Source organism: Pangasianodon hypophthalmus, chromosome 6, assembly GCF_027358585.1.
Source record: "Pangasianodon hypophthalmus isolate fPanHyp1 chromosome 6, fPanHyp1.pri, whole genome shotgun sequence".
NCBI lineage: Eukaryota > Metazoa > Chordata > Actinopteri > Siluriformes > Pangasiidae > Pangasianodon > Pangasianodon hypophthalmus.
Window position 1 is genome coordinate 11,103,088 of NC_069715.1, and position 22,400 is coordinate 11,125,487.

General features: G+C 40.0%; 1 protein-coding gene across 1 annotated transcript in view; it reads right to left on the reverse strand.

The window, feature by feature from the left end:
- Positions 1-18,396, reverse strand: part of cdh13 (cadherin 13, H-cadherin (heart)) — a 338,039-nt gene extending 319,643 nt beyond the window's left edge. Inside the window, exon 1 of the mRNA XM_034305493.2 lies at positions 18,200-18,396. Coding sequence (XP_034161384.1) covers positions 18,200-18,244 — 45 coding nt within the window. The 5' untranslated portion in view covers positions 18,245-18,396. The remainder of the gene's footprint in view (positions 1-18,199) is intronic.
- Between the last annotated feature and the right edge of the window lie 4,004 nt (positions 18,397-22,400).

The window sequence follows — 22,400 nt, forward strand, 5'->3', positions numbered from 1 at the left end:
ACATTGTGCAATTTTTGTCTGCAAAAGTAAAATGAGGCTGAAAATCCTAGTGTAATGCTGGCTTTAGAGAGAACTGTGGGTAAAACATGCCCATTGCTGCACCAAATAACTGCCAAGTACTTGAGCCAGATTCAGTTGGCCGACTAAATGTCAGTGGGCCGTTCTTACATGGCCTTTGTCTATTTTGAGATGCAGCTTTTAGAAGCCTTGGCACTCACTGTCTCATGATAAAATTATCAATCAGAGTGCACACTCGACTACACCTTCTATGGTGCACATTTACACAAAGCAATTATGCATTACAGTCGTCGACATATGCCTTACAACTGAGACTTACTGTCTGTCTTTCGGAATTAGCCGTAGTAAAAGAAGCTGCACTTATTTTATCCTGTCATAGGCTGAAACTGTTCATTAATTTGCAGAGGGTGAAGCTCTCATTACCATGCTAAGCTAAGGCTCATCTGGACTGAAGGGAATACTGAAGGACCATCCAGAAGGATTAAGAATCTCGTGGCTGACATGGGCTTTCAGAAAAGAGCTGATCCTGCGAAAGGCTAAAGATTGGGCAGGGAGATAGCAAAGCAGTTTTATTTGCTGGGTTTATCCTAATGGGTTTGTTGCCCTTGAGATTGATTTACATACTCTATTCCGGTACAGTCAACCACTAATGGGAAAAAGCTTGCATGTGTCTTTGACCGAATCTGGCATGCCTGGGTTTTTGCTGCTTGATATACATGACCCTGAAAGGGAAATGTCTGTGTTTTCTTAAAGAGAATAAATTGAATTAGGACATTCTTCCAACCAACAAGTGTGAAATTGAGTAGATACGCAGCCTGAGGTTAAGTTTAGGATTAACACACTTAAAAAGCATCTGTGTCATATACGGCACCGTCCACCTGCTGAATTTTAAGAACAGGATGAGCAAGAAGGTGATAAGGATCAGCTGGCACTCTCGGATAGAAAAATGCATTTGTGTGTGTGTGTGTGTGTGTGTGTGTATTTGTGTGCGCGCGTGTGTGCGCGCACTAACAGAGTCAGTGTATTTTTGCTCTGTATATGCAGCAAATTTTCAAAAAAAAAAAAAGGCATCCACAGCATGACCTATAAATAATGTTACCATAAAGTACAATGTACCAGTTCAACAAATAAATAACTAGACATTTGCTTTTAGACAATTCATGAATAAAAACACAAGTTTCTTTTTCCTGACACAAATAGAAACCAAATTCACTGAGCAGACATATCCGCCAAGCAGACCACTGGAGCAGCAGCAAGGGATTTTCTAAATCTTTTACTAAAGCTGTGTGTAAATGTTTTCATACGCCTAACCAAACCAAAAACTTTCCACCAGAGTGGGAGTCGGTAATGCTGATTTGCTTCCTACTCGAATCACCTATGAATTACCAAGCACTTTCACAGTACAGCTGATTAACATTTACTGATACCCAAAAACGCCAAAAAAGCCAAAGCTCACAGAGAGCTGGAAACAACGAAATGCCTACTAAATGGACATAGTGTGATAAATCTTCTAGTAATACAGCTCAGGCATTGTATCACATCAGCTCCCAGGGGTACACACTAACTCTTCCTCCTTTTAATTGGTGACAATACATTTGTCCTAATTGAACAGGTAGTCGTATTTGTCTTAATTTTTGGATTTTTCATTCAAGTGATTAATATGAAACAACGGAGTTTCACAAAATTTTCATTAAATCTGTGTGTAATTAAAATAAATAGGCAATTTAAACTTGATAATGTAATCTATATATAATTTTGTAGTATCTCACACCAGTTATATGATTTGAAGCCTATCAATTGAGGTTCACATTAGTGATTCTTCTTGTACGTAAATTTATAAAAACTCAGGTGTTCTCATAGGATACAAACGTTTTTCAGAACAAACTAGATTTTCATGAACACCACATTTCTTATGTAAATGCTCCAGTGATTTACACATACACTATATGGGCAAAGGTTTGTGGACACCTGACCATCACACCCATATGTAGTTCTTTCCCTAACTGTTGCCAAAGATGGATGCACACAACTGTATAGGATGTCTTTGTATGCTGTAGCATTACAATTTCCCTTCAGTAGAACTAAGGGGCCCCAACATGTTCCAGTGCCCCTGCGCACAAAGCAAGATCCATGAAAACATGGTGTGCCATGGTTGGAGTGGAAGAACTGGAGTGGAGTGGCCTGCACAAAGCCCTGACCTGAGCCACACTGAACACCATTGGGATGAACTGGATCACCAACTGCACCCCAAGCCTCTTCGCACAACATCAATGCCTGACCTCACTAATGCTTTTGTGGCAGCATGAGCACAAATCCCAACAGCCACGCTTCAAAATCTAGTGGAAAGCCTTCCCAGAAGAGTGGAGTTTAGTTAACAACAAAGGGGGACTAAATCTGGAAAGGGATGTTCAGCAAGCACATATGGGTGTGATGGTCAGTTGTCCACAAACTTTTGGACATATAATGTAAATATGTCACATCTAGTCTGATAAATCAGACCCACTGTTGGCTAGTTGGTGCATCCTGGGGCCAGGATCTTACACTGGGCTTCACAGAGGAGCTAACAACTCCAAAACACTCGAAATTTACGTAAACCCTTCCCTACCCTCCATGTCTGATCCTGTTTCTGAATTGGGATGATTTCAGCGAACATGGCAACATCTCTCCTAGGAGGCAGTCCTCTGTTACACTCTGTTTAAATAGCCCTGATACCCCTGCTCTTATACTTTCCCCTCCTGAGTAGCTGGATGGATCTCAAGTGGCCTGTCTCTATCCTCAATCCAAGCACTTGCTCTTGATCACATAGAGAAGAGCCACTCACAGATCCCATACTGCTCTGAGACAAGGTTTATAAGTCCACTAAAGTGACACTCAACCCTGAGGCACTGAGAGAGAGCCTTGGCCCAACATCTACCTTACCCTGCTGTCTCGCACTCATTCAGCCTGATACCATGAACTTAGTGCCCTTTGGCAATAATAACTTCACAGCTGTGAGTTCTAGACATGCGCTAAATCTCTGAAGTCCACTACATCCTTACTAGCTGGCTAGCAAGCCCTCTACATTTTAATAAAACCAAATATTATTGCTTCATTTGTAAATCACAGGTAATAGAGTGAGACTTTTGTACCATTTACCTATACCATAGTCTTGCAAGCCAGACATTCTGCTTTTGCTAAAGTCTGGTACTTTTCATCACTAGCCAAGAATGCTTACTTTCACAGAACATTTGACTGACATGACAACCACCCACAGTCCATTTCCCACAGCCTGTCAGCAATCATGCAAGATGATCTCAATTACATTTAACAAAACTCTTGAATAACTGTTAAAGGTCTTTTAAAAGGCCAAATTATATTCTATAAAAGGAATTATTTATATTAATTAATAAACATCATTGTTCTTGATGCTTTGGCTGCTGGTACTACATGCATTGGAAAAATGTTTTACTATTCTAACCTGAGGAATATGACTTACTTAAATAAAAAGGTTCTTATGAGTGGCACAGTGGCACAGCGAGTAGTGTTGCCACCTCACAGCTTCCTGGTTTGATCCTGAGCCAGGGTCTGTGTGGAGTTTCACATGTTCTCCAAATGTCCCTGTGGGTTTAGTATAACATTGTCTCTATTGTAAAACAATGATCTTTATTCTGCAAAGCATATGGAAAATATTTCACACCATTCACAATACAGAGAGGAAGATCTTAAATCTGGATTTATTCAGATGCTGTGTTTTCCCTTTTTCAAAAAGGTGGGAAAAGAAAAATGATACACACAATAACAAGCTAGGGCTGACCGCATAACAGCAATGGACATAGAAATCAGGTTTTTTTCTCGACTAAATACCAGTCTCAACTTGTACTTGACCATAACATATTCTTGACCCTCAAAAACAAATAGAAGCAGGCAGTTTCACTCCCACACAGAGAAGAAAAGAAAATAGTAACCCTTCTATTGCAAACACTATTCATGACTGTCTACAAATTAAATTAAAGTTTCATTTCACGCACTGTAATAAAATCATATTGGTGTAGTTTAACTCTATTGTAATGACAGAAGTGTTTCCTGCATTTGATAGAAAAAGCAATTTCATATGAAGTGATAAATGACAAGCTACATTTCCTGTGTAGAAGAAGCATTAGTGTTGATCAATGAGCATCTTCATCTCACTATGTCACTTGGTTTATGTTTATGGTATGGAGATGAGCACGGATAATCAATGAAAACACCATGTGATGACTTCACAGAGTGAGTGGTACTGCTGAGTTGGTCTTGTTTTGGACTCTTTCCCAGAAACACCTGTTAAGGTGATCCTACAGCTGCAGTAGGTAGTGTGTGGAAATGATCCAATCTCTATGCCAGCTAACAGCGCTTGATGAAGTCGATAGCAATGTAAATTACTTCAGAAATGGAGACATAAATTGAAGCAGGATGGTGTGAATAAGCATAAGTTTGTCGTTTTTTTTCAGGTGCTCTGCTTTATCCATCCATCTATCCATTAAAATACTGTATGATAGCAAGAACAGCATGAGCAGAAAATGTCAAAATGTCCCAACAGTGATGTTTGCAAATTGGCAGAATGAATTCTGTTTGAGAGTTGCTCCTTGATAATGTACTTAAATGGTGATGCTTATATGCTCACCTTCAGCTATGGTTTATAAATGACCTAATTATGATTCGCAGAAGTTGATGCTGATGATTAGGAGGGGTTACTCCCTCCAGCTATCATTTTCTCATACACAGTGAAAAAAAATCAATCCATCCCACTGTAGCATGTTTCTGTTGGTTATAAGATAGAGCATCCACTGTTGGAAACCAGAGACATAAAGGATTAACCTGAGGCTGAGAGATGTGGCTGTCATTGCCCATTCCAGAACTACTCAGCCTCCTCTGGTTCACCAGTCCAGCTATTACCTCCAGGCATCAGCAGCAAAGAAATACACTTCTTCTCTCTCACTCTCTTTGCCATTTTCTCTTTTGTCATTCTATATCCATTTCTTTAACATTTTCTTTCAACATAGTCTAAATCTACGGCTAGTACAAAGGACAAAAGTTTTTTGGCTTTAAGGCATTTGTGGACCATAAGGGCAAAACAGAGAGAGAGAAGAAAGAGGGCAGAGAGAAAAGCACGCTCATAGCTATAAGGGCCTTCGACATTCATAGAGGTGATGGTAAAGGGTGAAGGTCTGAATGCTTGAGAATAGCGGTGAGATGCAACCAGGCGAGAAATCAGACACTGCTGGATTAGAAGATATAAGCAGACAACCCCTCACCTTACAGTATACATGGCTAGGTAAAGATGTGATTAAGAAATGAAAGTAGATTTTTTCATGCTGTCAACAGCAGGAACAGAAAGTTCAGCCTTTCAAATACAGTGCTTTTAAAGGAACTGTATCTGGAATATTGGTAGAATGTCTCTCCCTGAACATAATTAAGCTGTTTCTGCTACATGACAACCAAAAAAATATTTTCATACTGTTTATAATGTGAATATTTACTTGGTTTACAATGGATTGCCATTTCTTTACCTGGTCAAAAACACTTCAGGGTAAAATCTGCTAGAAAACATTTGCTGACATCTCAAAATTCTTAAAATGACAGTGTCAAGGGCAATCACTGCAGCTTTTAAGCTGAGCTGGCTACCTTACTAAGTGCATTAGGAGATTCTCAGGCACATATAACAACACTGAACAGTCTCAGGCAGAATATATTCTGGGTCTTTTTTTTTTTCAGTCCAAAAGCAAAAAAGACTAATGAATGGAGGCAGACCTGCATTCAATCAATACATTATGGAATGAACCTTTCAATGGTTCAGAGCTTCAGGGCCTAATCAATTTATCAGATATAACAGGAATCCATAAACTATCAATTTAGAGGGAAAAAGTGTATTATAACTGAATAATGATATTTCTTATAAACACAGTGACTTGCAAATCCCAAGACAGGCAACCTCAAAATTATTCCTAAGGTGAAGTATTACTAAATAATAAATAGAATTTAATTAAATTTTAAAAAATAATAAAATAGTAGTAATTACCAAAGTAGTAATTAAATAAATAAGAAATACTGTGAGGCTCTTACAGATTTTAAAAATATACTTGAAATAATTATTCTCAGAAGAAAGACTACACAGATAAAGATGCAGGAGGTGAGAGGAATCATCTGTATAAACAATGGAATGTGTGAATACTGTAAAATGGCATAATGACCATTCTTTAAATAACAGAGCATAACAGCTGAGGCCTTTTCTATAGCCAGTTCTTAACAACATGGATACAAGTATCTATTTAATGCCATGAGCAGTCCATGCCTGTCACGGGGCAGTACAGCTAACAAATGTTTTTTGAGTGCAACTGGGAAAAGCCACTGAAAAGGCGTTCAAATAGATGAGCCACACTAAAGCTCATTCATCTGTCACAATGCCTATTACAATGAGAAATGTCATACATATGTACCACCTCACTGTAAAATATTCACAATTAAACTTGAGTTTGTCTTCTTCTCCGATACTTGAAGCCAAGACATTTACATAAAAACAGCTGCAGGTACAGTCCCCATGGAGAACATTGAGGTTAAGTGCCTTACTGCAGTGGCTATCAGCTGGAATCAAACTTGACATCTTGAATCTCAGCCAGATTCTCCTAGTGCTTGTCTAGCACAATGCTGAAAATACAAATTGGCTTTAAAGAATAAAAACAGACACTATAAAACTAGGCCAAACATTTCAGGGCCCCATGACCTTGCTAGCTGAACCAACATTTCTACAATCTTATTCCAGAGTGCTGTTGATTGCTCGATTCTGATCGGTCAGAAGGTGTTGATTAAGTTTGTACAACAGCTCCTCTGATAGTAGCGCCAGCTGCAAGACAAATCACAGGTTTACATTCATGTGTTTGTCTAATACATCAACATTTCTATAATAACAGCTATTTCGCAGGGACTTTAATGGCGGACCCCCCGCATAATCGAAGGCTAATAATAAACAAATTAAAATCATGTTGTTATTTAACAAACAAAAGCATATAATCACTGATACGGTGAAGCTTTCTGTAAGGAAACATCTGTTTGACATTAATGGAAGGAGTCTCCAGTGTCAGTGCTTTGTACTAGACACCATGGGAGTGTTCAGGACAGAGGATTTTGTCAATAATATGACAACCTTTGTTTTTTGTTTGTTTGAGCGTTTGACTTCATGTAAGAGAAAATGAGAGGCTGACTGTTTATAGCTGCTATAACAGATATGTGATAGTAAATAACTTGTCTCATATACATTCCACAACATTAAATGTAACTATAAACTGATAAAAACTGATAAAAAAAAAAAGTACCTAATAACATAATCACTGGCAAATTGGTAATCAGAGGAATAGAAAAGTTCAGGACATGCAGTCATAACAAAATAGTTAACTTTGGGGTAGTAACAGTAGCTCCACTTCCACTGGCCACATCAAACCACCCTGATGTTGATTAATTTCCTATAACAGCATGCCCTGTCGTTTTTTATTCCATACATATCATGGAGATTTTATACTTTATGCACAGTCCATATAACTCCATCACATAGCAATGTCACATAAGAGCTTCACAAATAAATTTGGCAATAAAAGTTTCTAACACAGAGATTAAAAAGTCTAATCTAAAACTTAAACATATAACAGGTTAAGGAATACTAGTGCCATGGGGAAAAAATACAAAACCAAGCAGGCTTTAGTTCATTATGTGATTTGGTTGGACAATCCATATAGTAAATCTAGTATCCTTTTGACTCACACTGCATAATAGCAGTCTGTGCTGTGTGGGTGTATTTCTTTGTATTTCACATAACATGTAGACGGACTATGACTGGCCTTGACAAAGTGTCTTGCTTATAGAGAGTGTGGGTGAGCACTTCTTGTGTTGTGTGTCTGTATTTATTAATGCAATTCATCATTGCGCTTGCCTGTATAGTCCACATGGGATCAAGAATACACAAAATCAAGTATATCACTGGAAGCACTGGTAACGATCTTGCACTCCTTCAGTTGACACTCTGGCTTTTGTTGTGTTTAATTATGTCTACTGAGTTTAGGATTTATGACCAAATCCCTTTAAATTGAAACCTCCGATCTATGAATATGCATTTTCCAATCTCATCCACTAAGAGGATAAGACAATGCATATTGATCATAATTTTAACAGCAAGTGTATGGATCTTTAGGTTGTGCAGCAAACATCTTGCTTGTGTTTTGTAACCTTATTAGTATCAGCAGTTTACACAATAATTTTTGTTGTGTTGTATGTTTTATATCAATACTTTTTACATGCTTATATCTCAGAAACAGAAACTTATTTATTTGTGATTAGACCACACACAGCTGTTACGTGACTCTCCATCTCATCTGGTCACATGGGTTGTTCATAAAGTACAAAATTCACACAAATTCACACAAACTGACCTAGGGCAGTGAAAGAATGTTGTGGTTGAATGAATAGTCAAATTTATATTAGATAATTTAGTTAGAAATTCTGCTGATTTCTTTTTCAGTTTTTATGCCTTAACTGCATGTATATGTGCAGCCTATCTGCATGTGTCATGGACAGAGCAGAGGAATAAAGGTAAAATCAGCTTTTACAGGGGCAGGAAATTGTGTCCAGCAAAGCGTGTAGAGTGTGCGGAGGATGTGACAACCTAGACATGAAATGCTAATGAAAATCATATCCAGTGGCATGCATATTTGACTGCATCCAGAGCACAAACAGATCCACCTGCAAATGTGGATCGTGCAATACTTGAATAAGCATCAAACTGCAAAACTTCACAAATCCACAAAAGCTTATTTAAATAAGCTCCAAACTGTAAAAGTGACAACATAATATTTCATTACAGGAGAGGTTCCTGAACCTCAGATACTCTATTAATATCCTCTGCAGTGCAGCCTCTTGGTCTTACTATTAATAAAGGAAACCTTTAATTAAAGAATGTCTCACCTTACAGGAATTTAAAAAAAAAAAGGACGAACTGAGGAAGAACACAGGGACTAATCACTTCACCTCTAACCTGATGTTGCCTAAAAATACCCTGACCTTGATGCTCAGATCAGTATCTGGGATTACCACAGCTCTGAGCACTAATGTCATCCTCTGACTCCTCAGCACTGCTCCTAAATCTCCCAGCAGCATGATGTACCACACCACATGCCTTCATTGGCCATGGCTGCCTGCTGAGCGCAGATCCAGAACTTCTGAGAGCAAACACCAAGTCACTTGACACCCAGCTGTACACACGCACTTTCCAACCGCCTCCAGAATCATATGAGCGCAGTCACTCCCACCCATCCCTCCTCCACAACAATACCCCACCAAACCATCCCCCAAAAATAGCCAGGCAAAGCTGCTTAATGACTAAGACACCCGCAGATTTTTAATACGCTAATCAAGCAAGCGTCACTGCCACATCAGCATCATGCCGCAGGCTTTTTGTAGTCGAGCTAAAAGGTTGCTCCAGCTTTGAGGATTCGCCTTCTTTTCTTGGAAAAGTACATGTCGCTTCAAAGCATGTTAGATGTTTATATGAGGATAGGCTTAGTGCTTAGTAAAACAGGAGACGCAGCTTTTCAAAAGCTCAAAATGCACCATTTTACAAAACTCTCTTCTCTTATATAATAACACTGTATGAATGCCTCTGCTTCGACTTAATCTACACAGTGTATGAGGAAAATGCTTATTATTCACCCTTCAGCTAAAAACAGATCCTCTGATGGAACATAAAATAAGTGAAACTGAGCCATCAAATCAGTTCAAATTGAGCTCTGAAGGCAACGACTCTACATGTTGCAAAAATCCACTCATTACCCACAATACCATTTGACTACTTGCTGATAGTGGAGCTACTGGGATTTAACCCTTGCTTTATTTCTACCTAAACAGACAGATGCAGCAGCGCTTTAGACTTTTAGGCTATCCACTTCTTTCAACTCCTCATCTGTACTCTCTGCTCAAACAAATCAGTTTCCAAAGTTTCAGCACTTTCATGCTAATACCACGGTCAACATCACTGTGCTCATCAGCTTGTAGCTAACTAGCTGAACCTCTGCTGTTACTCAGCACAACCGCGTCGTATAGCTGCATTACGTTCTGGAAATTTGAGTCCAGCATTTGCTGTCTCTACTAGTTCTAGCTTGGATTTCTTATTAATATATTGAACATCACAGGAATAGGGTAAGTAAGAAAGGAAGCTTTTGCTCTTTTGTTTTTATGCGTTAACAGCAAAACCTCGCCATTATCAATTATGTTTGAAATCACAATATTTTTCTCGTATTAAACATCAATGTAACTGCACTAGCAATGTCACCCTGTAACGTCAGAGCGACAGTCAACCACAAACTTCTCACGGGAATAACGAAAATACAGAACCACCCGACAAATCAGCAGCACAATCGCTAACACATCATAAATATTCAATATAAACATATTTAATGTGTTTGATCTCATAGTTGTGATGTCACATTTTTGATCCATGAGTACATATCAAGGTCATCACTTTTACTTTTTTTATTAAAATAAAGTGCAGATTTCCTAGCTTATACGTGGAAGGTTGAACAAAATGTGTCATTTTATTTCTATGCAAATCTCTGAACGATATGTGGATAAGGGTTAAGTCCTCTGTTAAACAAAAGTCTCCATAAAAGAAGACTGAAAGTAAATGCCATTTTCTTTAGAAAAATAACAAGAAATATCTGCAGCGCTCATTGAATGTTTTGTATTATAATTCTGAACTACAAGCCACTTCATACACTCTACATTAAAATTACTGAAAGCTAAGAGTTGGCAAGTAATGTGACAAGGGCATGATGATACATTTTCAAGGAATGCAGGAAATGCTAGCTAGATAAATAGCTGAGCATCTGAATTTAGTGAATTAACCATGCCAGTTTTGGGGTGTTGCCCACACTCCATTCAGCTGTATAAAGAAAGAGAGATGCAAATGCACAAATTCAGAGTACTGGATTGTGTTTACAGGAATGCAGCTGAAGCTCAAAGCAAGAGCCAAGCTTTGGCACACTTCTAACTCTCCTTTTCCCTCACCCAGAATAAAACCCCAGGCCTTTCCTCTTAGTCGAGTGGGAGACGCTCTCCAGGCAGCTAAGATACACTGAGCTCTGTTCACTTTCACAGAGAGCTCAAATGATGGTGTTGATCCTTGGAGAGCCAAAATGATTTTATTCTGCAGTCTGTGTCCAAAAACAAATTGGAATGCACAATCACACATACTGATTGTCATTCAGCCTCGTCTTACAATTCTGCTGATCTCATAAGAATCACCGACACTATGTCGCCATCTAGGTGGTGGGAGTGGATAGTGCGGAGACAGAGTGTATACTGTGACTGACTGATCCATCCAGCTTGGACGCTTGGCCTAGACAGAACCCTAGGGATTGGGAAGAATTAAAGACGGCAGAAGATTGAGGGGGATGAATGGTGGGCTACACACATCGCTGCCTGTTCCCCTTCGAGTTACATAGCCAAGCTAAGAGCAAATATAACCTCTGCCCACATTTTAGCCGATATGAGAAAGAGGGAGAGCCGGACACCACTTAGACACGGATAATCGCTGAACCCGGGCATCAGTCCTGCAAGCAAGGCGTCTAGGATTACAGTTTCCGCCCTGTAAATTGACTGTAAATTGATTTCCAGACTGTAAGTACATTGATGCACCAGTAAGGTGGTGGTGACACACACTCTCCAAGTTTATGTGAATGGATTTCAAATGGACGTAATCTATCATCTGTTCAGTGTGAAGCTATGTTCGCAAGATGTGTAAGTGTGTGTGTGTGTGTGTGTTCAGCACGGCTGCTATGATGGGCTCTCTCCCACTTATCAACTTCTCTGTCACACACACACACACACGCACACACACACACACAGTATATAAATGGAGATGCTCTTCTTGCTAAACCCCATCAGTCCTCCCATTAGTATTCTCTGCCCTGCTTTTAACAACCGAGGGAATGTGCAGCATGAGCATCTAGAGATAAACATGCACCCTGTTCGCCATGACATTTCTCCCCATTCACAGCCAAATCAGTCTCCAAAAGAGAGAGCCAAAGAAACAGCGTCAATCTCTGATTGTCTCAGATAGCAATCCCAGCACAGCCTCTGGCCCCACAGGTGCTGGTTTACTAAATCACAAATGCACACATATACACAAAGTGACAGAGAGAGAGCCACTCTCACTGCAAAATATGCAGCAACACCTGAGATACAGTGAGTGAAAAACTCCACTCCCCAACTCCACTGATCTCCCACTGACAAAGAGAGAGACAGAGAGAGAGAGAGAGAGAGAGAACAACCTAAATCCAGAACTCATCAGGATGTAGTGAATAGAATCACAGTGCAAAACCTAGAGCTATCCATATTTACCAACTCCCTTGCAATAGTGTCTGAGGAAGATTGAGTGGTTTTGCACAGAGCAAGAGCCTACGAACGACTGAGAGTGAACTCATGAAAACATATGAGACGAATGGAAATAGAGACTGATGGAGAGACAAAAGATGAAGCCTCTATGTGGCCTTGCTGGCTGTGTGCGACACTGTTTGTTTGAGCAATGGATTAGACAAATCTGTTTTTTCAGATTTCCCGGCAATTATCCTCCTGACGAAAGAATGAGCTCTGCAAACAGAGATGGGAATGAGAAAGAGATGGAGTGACAGAGAAAGAGAATGGCACATCAAGACATTACGAGTATGAGGAAAATGGCTGTGCTATTTCTTGCTCTGTATGACTCTATTTTTTTCCGAAACATTGGGGAAAAAAGGAACAAATTTCAGACACAACACATGCGCTCCTTAGACAAGATGGTGGAGGACACTTTCAAAGTCTCTCCTAATCTCTTGGGGAACTACATGAGTTTTCAATTCTTTTTCCTCTTTCACTCACTCATTCGTTCAGATAGTTATGCTTAATAAATTTAGACCGAACAACCTTCCAGGTAATTGATATTGGCGAGGAGAGGAGCAGATGCAGCTGCTGAAATTAACATTCCTTCCTAATCTCCTGCTCCCCTTTCCTCCTCACAGTTAACACAGAGCAAAAAAGGAGAATAAAACTGAGCAATTAAAGCAAGTTGTTTCACCAGACCACACAACTTTCCCCTTGAGAAACAACAGGATGCAAAAGAGGCATGACTGCAAGGGTACACCAGAAGGTCAAAACCTGGTAACACTGAGTTTTAAAAAGTGAAATTTGTTACTACCAACTACTGAACCATGTCAGTAAAAGAAGGTAGGATGGAGAGCTGGCGTCAGGATGAGTCAGAGCTCCTTTACGCAGAAAAAGGTAGATTCTGTAATTATTTAGTATTATTAAATGGCTGAAATAGCATGAGGACCGAGATAATGCAAACCATTTCCATTTAAAATCCAAAAAGCCGTATAAGGCTCTCTGCTTTAATATCACTCATTATCCGAGCCTTTACAGAAGTCTGAAAAAAAACAGCATCTCTGATACGCAAGCTTTTTTTGTGGTTCATTTCCACTACATCAAAGAGTGCCTAATGAAATACCGCTTCTCTAGGTCTGGTCATGAGTGTGACCTGTGAGGTTTAGCACAAACACAACCCAATATTCAATAATTATTTCTAGAGTTCATCTAGTTCATCTAAAATCAAGACATCCACCTGGCCAAAGACACACACCTACACCAAAACTAGGAAGGAGTTCTCCAATTGGGACTACGATTAAAAGAGTCCAGCGGTGACCTTGTCTGGAGGGGGGCGGTATAAAGGAGGGTTTGCGCAAAGAACGCTCTTTTCAGGGATTCAGCAGCAGTAATGACTGAATACTCTCATTATCCTCACAGGATTTTGACTCAAAAATGGGGCAAATGTGGCAGGATCCTGCACTGAACCTTCACTTTCAGTCTTTACATTGTCAGTAACATGAATCATAAATTAGGCGTAATGCAAAGCTGATAAGTAGGTGTATTTCACCTCTTATCTTCATTCTCAAAAACAGCTGAAAATAGCCTGCTATAATTTATAAAATGAATGAGTTGTAAATTTCGAAACAGAATGTGATTGTTAAGCTTTTTTAAAATGTGCATTGGTGCAAAATAAAATATGATAATTGCACCAAAAAAGCTTGATCTCGCTTCAGGATACATAGTGCTGATTACAATATAGCACCACATGAGAGTAATACTGATATTGAACTCAGGTTAGAGGATTTCACTGAGTTGAATCATGAATCATGTCTTTCTTGTCTAGGAGTGCACAAATCGTTTTGCCCTGCTGACACTGAGAGGTAACACACAATTTGTGAAAGACTGCCACTGAATTCTCAATAGAGCAAAATCTTCCATTACTTTCCTGCACTCCACCACCAACCATCACAGTAATTAAAACTTTTCTGCTCTCTATATACCAAACTTAGAGGGTGGGGAACAGCAAAAAGGGGCAACCACTTCTGTAAAAATCAGCTAATTTTTCTGCTGTGACAGTATGAAAGGCTGCATGTGCAAGACTGATACCAATCATGCAAATGTGAACCACAAACATTGATACGTGTCACTATATTTTGTCATATATTCAAGCAAAACAGCACTCTAAAAGTCTCTAGGCTTAACAGGTTCTACCCATTATTGCAGGTGGAACTAAATCTGGAGCTGCTATAGCACATATCAGTGATGTTACTGTTTATGATAACATCACAGCTGTGCCTCCCTGGTGGAAATTAAGCTGCATTCTGTGTGACAGAGCTGTAAACTTGCACCCTCAACCAAGTAACATCTCTTTTCATTGTGAAAAGCACCAAAAATAGCATTTCTGGATAACTATTTTGTTGTGTGTGGCCAATATATTAATACATTGTGTGTATGGGTGAAGTGTATGGGCGTACATCATTGTGACCATATTCTACTGAAGTGCATTCTGGGGTTTCATGAGTGTGCTGGATATTCTACATTAGCTATCACACATTACTTCATCCATCTACTCATTTATTTATCATTAGTAAGTGCTTTATCCTGGTCTTTATCCAAATTTCTGGAACAGTGGACGCAAAGGAGGAACACTCCCTGGACAGGACTGCAGTACCAGACACGGGGACAACTTAATGTAACCTATGTTATGTCTACATTAGCTATCAGACATTACTTCATTCATCCATCCATCCATCCACTCATTCCTTCATCTTCAGTAAGTTCTTCATCATGGTCAGGGCTGTAGTGGATCCAAATCTCGGTAACACTGGGCGCAAGGGAGGAACACACCCTGGATGGGAGACCAGAACATAACAGGGCACCACACACACACCCACTGGAGCAATATTTTTAAAAAATGATTCACCTATTGGCATAAAAAACACAAGATGAACATGTAACATGCACGGGCAGAGTTCTGGATTGAATACACTGGCTGTGTCACCATGCCACTTCAGACATTACTTACTAATGCAAAACTATGTAAATATTGCACTGTATAACGAATAAAGTGCCGTTTCGGACATTTCGGCCATTTCGGTGTGATGCTGATGTTGATGACATCATCAAACAGAGGGTTATTAACCATTCAAATACAGAGCTCAATAATGTTGAATCTCAGTACAAGACAGTTTGGAACGTGTCAGACCACTGCACCACAGAGATTAGGGTTTATACGTGCTGACTGTTAAATGAAGGGTCTGGCTGTGTGACCCCTCTTCTGTAATTTCCGGTCTGCCAGTGCTTTACTAAGAAAGGTAAATAAACACTAAAGAGAGAGAGTGACAGCGAGAGAGAGAGAGAATTCAGAATTGAACGCAGTGACTGTGTCAACATGCCACTTCTGACATTACTTATTAATGGCAAACCTACCTAAATATTGTAGTGTATAATGATTAAAGTGCGGTTCAGGACATACTGTAGGTGTGATAGTGACATGGTGTGTGTGTGTTTGTGTGTGTGTGTGTGTGAGAGAGAGAGAGAGAGAGAGAGAGAGAGAGAGAGAGAATTCAGAATTGAACGCAGTGACTGTGTCACCATGCCACCAGAAATTACTCATTAATGGCAAAACTCTCTAAATATTGTAGTGTATAATGATTAAAGTGCGGTTCAGGACATACTGTAGGTGTGATAGTGACATGGTGTGTGTGTGTGAGAGAGAGAGAGAGAGAGAGAGAGAGAGAGAGAGAGAGAATTCAGAATTGAACGCAGTGACTGTGTCACCATGCCACTTCAGACATTACTCATTAATGGCAAAACACTACCTAAATATTGTAGTGTATAATGACTAAAGTGCAGTTTAGGACATGCTGTAGGTGTGATGCTGATGTGCTGTGTGTGTTTGTGTGTGTGTGAGAGAGAGAGAGAGAGAGAGAGAGAGCAGGTTGTGATTTCTCTGCTGCACTACGTTTGCTTTTGAACACAGGGATTTACGGTCGGGGGGGAAAAATCCCAGCAGCCGCTGCGCGACAGAGCCCTGGCGCCCTACCTGCGCGCCTATAAATAAGACAGCTTCCACTCGAACGCACACGGAGGGAAAAGGAAAAACGAAGGCAGGAAAGAGCACGATGGACCCGGTAGAGTTTAAAAACAACATGGTATAGTGTTAGTTTGCTGGGAAGCTACCTTTAAAACACAACATATCCGCACTCAATGGTACGTAATCGTAATGATGGTTATCCTCTGTCCTAACCCTATGCTGGTCTGGACACTTATGCCAGTCTAGGAAATGAACTAGAAGAAGCGCAAGACAGACTGATGGAAAATGACTGCACTTCCGGGAAAAGTTGGGCGCAGCGCGGAAGAGCACCTCGGAAATCCGTGCCGCTCACGCGCTACTAACAGAGCGGCAAACTTTCACATCTGCAGTTACACGGACATGTGCAATATATGCAACATCTAAGAGTTTCTGTGAGGAAAAAGACATGGCTTCACCCAGTCACGACCTCTCCACAGACATGAGCTAAATCCCAAATCCCTCGGATGCATAGTGCACTGCATAGTGCGCCTAACACACATATTGCATACCCTATGTAGCCTATATAGGGAATGACGTGCTATTTGGAATTAAGCCAGCATTCTGCTCAGTGCCTACAGCCTAATATCAGACAAGAAAAAAAAAGAAAGGTAGACCATAATATAGCAATGCATGATTTTCTCTTTCCCTCTGACTTATGTCTAACAGCAGTAAATCCATTCAGGAGTATACCCGCATTACAGTGTGAGCTCAGTTCTCTATTAAAACCCAGAGATATAGTCGCATAAAATATTAGAATATATATACTGATAGAGTTCTTGGCACCTGTTGGGCATCACCATGCAGTAAAACTAACAAGGAAACACAAGAGTAAAACAAAACATACATGCGTAACACACATCACCAGCCAGCCCTGTTTAACTCCATTATCCACATCATAAACAAAACATATGAACAAATATCATTTAAAGACAAGCTCGATATACACTAGATAGTTATGATGAAACTAGTTGAAGGTGTCGATTGAGGAAGCAGTTTGGCAACATGATTTTTTTTTTTTTTTTGAGCCAGATTATATCCAAATTACATGCATCTGAAATCACAAATCAAAACTGAATCATTGTGAAAGTGAGAGAAGAGATAAAGCTCGTTCTAGCTTGCTTATCTCAATTCAGTCGTGTAAAAGGGAACGCCGTGTGAATCAATCTCTCCCTCTCTCTCTCACAGACACACACACACACACACACACACACTCGCGCGCACAGGCGCACACACACACAGACGCGGCGCGAGCGCACACACAGCGTTCACCCCTAATGAACGGAGCCAAAGGAACGCTGAACTTCGCAGCTGAGCTGAATATAGATGCGAGTGGAGTTTCGCTCGCGCTCCAAAACACCCTTCTGCATTCTGCCTCTCTTGCAAGGAACAAATAAACACACACGCATTCACCAAGTAAATGCATGAAAGATGCATGCTTATGCAAATTAAAAAAAAAAAAAAACATGAGTTTGATTATTCAATCCGATATATTCACTTGTCTCACTGCACAACTCATGCCTGACACAAAAACGTGATAAAGAGATGCATGATCACGCGCACGATAAGGCAATCTGAAAATAAGTCTAAAAGAAATGCCATAGCGCACACAGAACTGACAATCTGAGTCACAAATCAAGGACGGCGGTCCAGATCCAGCAGAAGAAGAACAGCGAAAAGCCCGCTTATTCCATGCACAGAAATGGGCTTTACCTGGGAGGCGAGGAAGGCGACGAGGACGCGGGCTCCCAACTCCATGATCTCTAATCACTCAGCACGTAATTCAGAAAGGCGCGCAGCTCTGGCCAGCTCTGCTCATAATGCCGGAGTGCAAGTGGCGCTGCGAAGAGTGAAGCCACGAAGCCTCGAGCCAACTTCCTTCCACACTACAAGTGCAGCCTCGCGCGCTGAGGCATTGGATAGAGGCGCCGGATCTGCGACCAATAGATTTACAGGGGCGGATATCCTCCTGCACGCGCGGACACTGACACGCAAATATAAGCGTGGGGGTTTTAATGTGAGCTAGACTGCAAAAGAACGCCCTGTTTATTATTGCATGAAAATTATTTATCTAAGCATATATCATTTATCAGCACTAGCTTTTAATAAGCTTGCATATACAGTATACTATACCATGATGAATCGTGTTACTGTATTACAAGGATACATTTATTGAAACAAAGAAAACTGCTAGTATTTTTTGGCATTCTGACAAATCTCATTGCTCATTCAATCATCTTCAGTAACCACTCTATCCTGGTCAGGGTTGTGGATCCTGTCTGGACCGTGAGACTGGCCGTGAGGCAGGAATACACCCTGGATGGGATGCCAGTCTGTCACAGAGCACCATGCACACACACTCAGTCACTCACTTTCAGTAGCTGCTTTATCCTGGTCTGGGTTGCAGTGGATCCAAAGCCTTTCCCAAGAACACTGGGCATGAGGCAGGAATACATGATTGATGGGATGCCAGTCCAGTGCTAGTTTAGAGTAGCCAATCCACCTCCTAGCATGTTTTTGGCAGAGTCGTAGCTATAGGACTGGCAAAACAAGCAATTGCTTGGGTCCCCAGTTTTCAAGGGCCCCCCTGAAGCATGACACTAAGTCCATGAAAAGGTCAAATCTCAAAGTGCTGAAACACCTCAAAACCTCTAACGGGTGATGTACAACACTATACCAGGAACTGGGCCAAATCTGTCTAGCATGTTGGACTTCAAGTTCATTTAAAATTGTCACACTTTTCAAAATGAAGAGAAGTTGTTGTTCATCTTTCGGCTGCTCCTATTAGGGGCATCACCACGGATCATTGGTCCGCATATTTGATTTGGCACAGTTTTTATGCTGGATGCCCTTTCTGACACAGTCCTCCCCAATTTTATCCAGGCTTGGGACTGGCACTGAGAGCGCACTGTTGCCTGGACCAGGAATCAAACCCTGGCCACAGCAATGAGAGCACTGTGGCCTAACCACTAGTCCTCCAGGGACCCTAAGATGAAGAAGAAGAAGAAGAAGAACTGTTGTAAGTGGTGGAAGTATTCTAATAATAAAATAATTAGGGATAACCGTAGGCTAAGCCGTAAAGTAATGTAGCGCTAGCTCAACATCAGCAAGCAGCTGCCAGGCATTGATGCTCAGTTAGGAGCTCTTAATGTTAATTATTTAACTTGCTTTCTTGGTAATTTGTGCCATTTTGCTCAAAATGTCTTGACAGTTTGGTCTTTTTATAGTACAGTATATACAAAGCCAGCACTTTACCAAATGTGTTCTGTTATAGCCTATGTGATGCAGTCATGGTTTATCTAACTGGGATGCTTGATCCAGTACCACATAAATAATATAACGCGAACACATTCAGACTGTTATCCTATAGTTGGATAACTATTGATTTTTTATCATGGGATCTGGGTAGCATAATGGCAATAAAGAGGGAAAAAATTTCAGGAAGACCCTGTGCATTTTCCTGCCTTGGGCCCATACAGTCCCTAGAACCACCTCTCTTTTTTTGGGAGGATGGAGGCAACTGGAGAACCAAGAGGAAACCCACATGAACATGGGCAGAATATGTGAAACAGTAACCCGAGCTCAGGATCAAACCAGGACCCTGGAGCTGTCAGGTGGAAACACTACCCGGTGCATCATAGTGCCACCCCTTTCTCTTGTTATTAATGCAAATTTGCTTTACATTACTGAGCCATGACTGGCTTACTATTACTATATGTACTTCCTACTATAGACTACCTCCTATAGTAAAATACACTCATGAGACATGCACATTACGCTAATAGCCTTACTGAATTAAAGGTAAAATAAAGTCATTATTATCAACGGAACATTTAGATGTATCCACGTATCAGTCCTGGACAATGAGTAGAAGATATTTTGTTCCATTTTTCGATATAAAACAGTCTAATTAATGTTTTCAGAAATATTTCCTTGACCTCTATGTTTCAGACAATATTAGAGTATGTCAGGTAGATTGAGGTCAGGATTCTGAAGTACCCATTGACTCTCTACCCCATGCTCTGTAGCATTATCATGCTGAATAAACCTTTTTTTATTATAGTTTTAGAGACAAACAATGACATTCTGCAAGAGAATGTTCTTATTTACTTGAGATTAGTCTGCCTTTGATTGCATGGGTTCCAGACCTTGAGAGTTGAAAGTAGCTGCAAAAATAATATTATCTTCACTAGGCTTTATGATTGGAATGAGGTTTTGGTATTTTTATGTAGCGCAACATAGTGGGCATGAGATTACGTTCAAAGATTGTAAACATTAATTCAGAAAATACTAGTGGAAGTTTTGAACATCAGAATAGTCTTTAATACATTTAATACAGGCAGTTATGAAGACTCACAAAAGCTTTTATATATATATATATATATATATATATATATATATATATAGAGAGAGAGAAAGAGAGAGAGAGAGAGAGAGAGAGAGAGAGAGGGAGAGTCAGTACACAAGTGTATAGATGCGAGAGATGGCTGTAGATCCTTTATTTTCATTTTAGTTTTCTTTGTCTTTTTTTTTTTTTCATTCCTACAAAAGTGTAGCAATGGTTAAGTGGTGAATTAATTGTGAGTGCAAAATTAATTCCATTCTCTCTGTCTTCCTGACATTTAACCTATGGAGCTTTACCTGTCTTGCATAATTATTTCTATTCTTAAGATTATCTATTCCACTGAAGTCCTTTGAAGTCATTCTAGGGCATGAACATAATTTTGCAGTAATGTAAAGGTAACAGAGCTGAACTGACTGGAATGTCAGACACCAATCATCCTCTTTATGAGTGGTCATTATCATAGGTTCACATACATGCATTTCATCAATAATATTGAGTATTTCCACTACTTGTTTAATAATAATGTTTTTTAATAAGACTTTCTTTATTAATATGACTTTATTAAGATGAAAATCAGTTTACATTTTTAGTGTAAACTCCTAAAAAAAATCCAAAAGACTTTTTTTCTTCCAAATTTTTTTCATCACACTCAGGGGAATCTACATCGTATTTTATTCTGCCAACTGCACAAAGCACAATTCAGTGTCACAAAACAATTAGTTATGACCACAGAGACACTTTTCCACAAAACAAATCAGTAAAACATTCACAAACAAAAGCTGCCATGCTGTTCAAAGCCTACATAATGCTTGGGGAAGCAAAGTATTCCTTGGTTCTAATTTTAAACACTCATGCACAGTCTTCTAATGATACACTCAGCAGTCCAAAATATATGGAGAAAAGAAGAAGCAGTCGGTTAACGTTATTAGGGAAAAATCTTCAAAGATACAAGATTAGAAAGTTACAGTCAATCGAGGTGGTTTAAGAATCCTCCCTCCTTTATTTTTACCTGAGTTTTACCTGAGAGGGGACTTTGAACACATCACACAAGTGTTCGGTTCACAGTAAAGAACTTAAATGGCAGTTTTTTAAATGCTACAAAGGATGATGGTGACAGATATCTAGAACATTATTTTCTTAACTTGATTTGAGAATGATATGTACACTCACTGGCCTCTTTAGCAGGAACACCTGTCAGCCAATCATGTAGTAGTTGCGCAATACATAAATCACGCAGCTACAGGCCAAGCGCTTCAGTTAATGTTCATATAAAACATCAAAATAGGGAAGAAATGTGATCACAGTGACTAGTGACAGTGATGGTATGGTTTGAGTATTTCAGAATCTGCTGAACTCCTGGGATTTTCACTCACAACAGTCTGTAGAGTTTACACAGAATGATGCAAGGAAAAAAAACGTCCTACGAGTGGCACTTCTGTGAGTGGAAGAGCAAATAATCATGCTTTACAACCTCAGATTCCTGTTCTTGGCTGACAACAGTCTTCTGCTGTTGTAGCCCATGCATCCCTAGGTTTTGCATGGTGTGCATTCTGAGTTGCTGAGATGAAT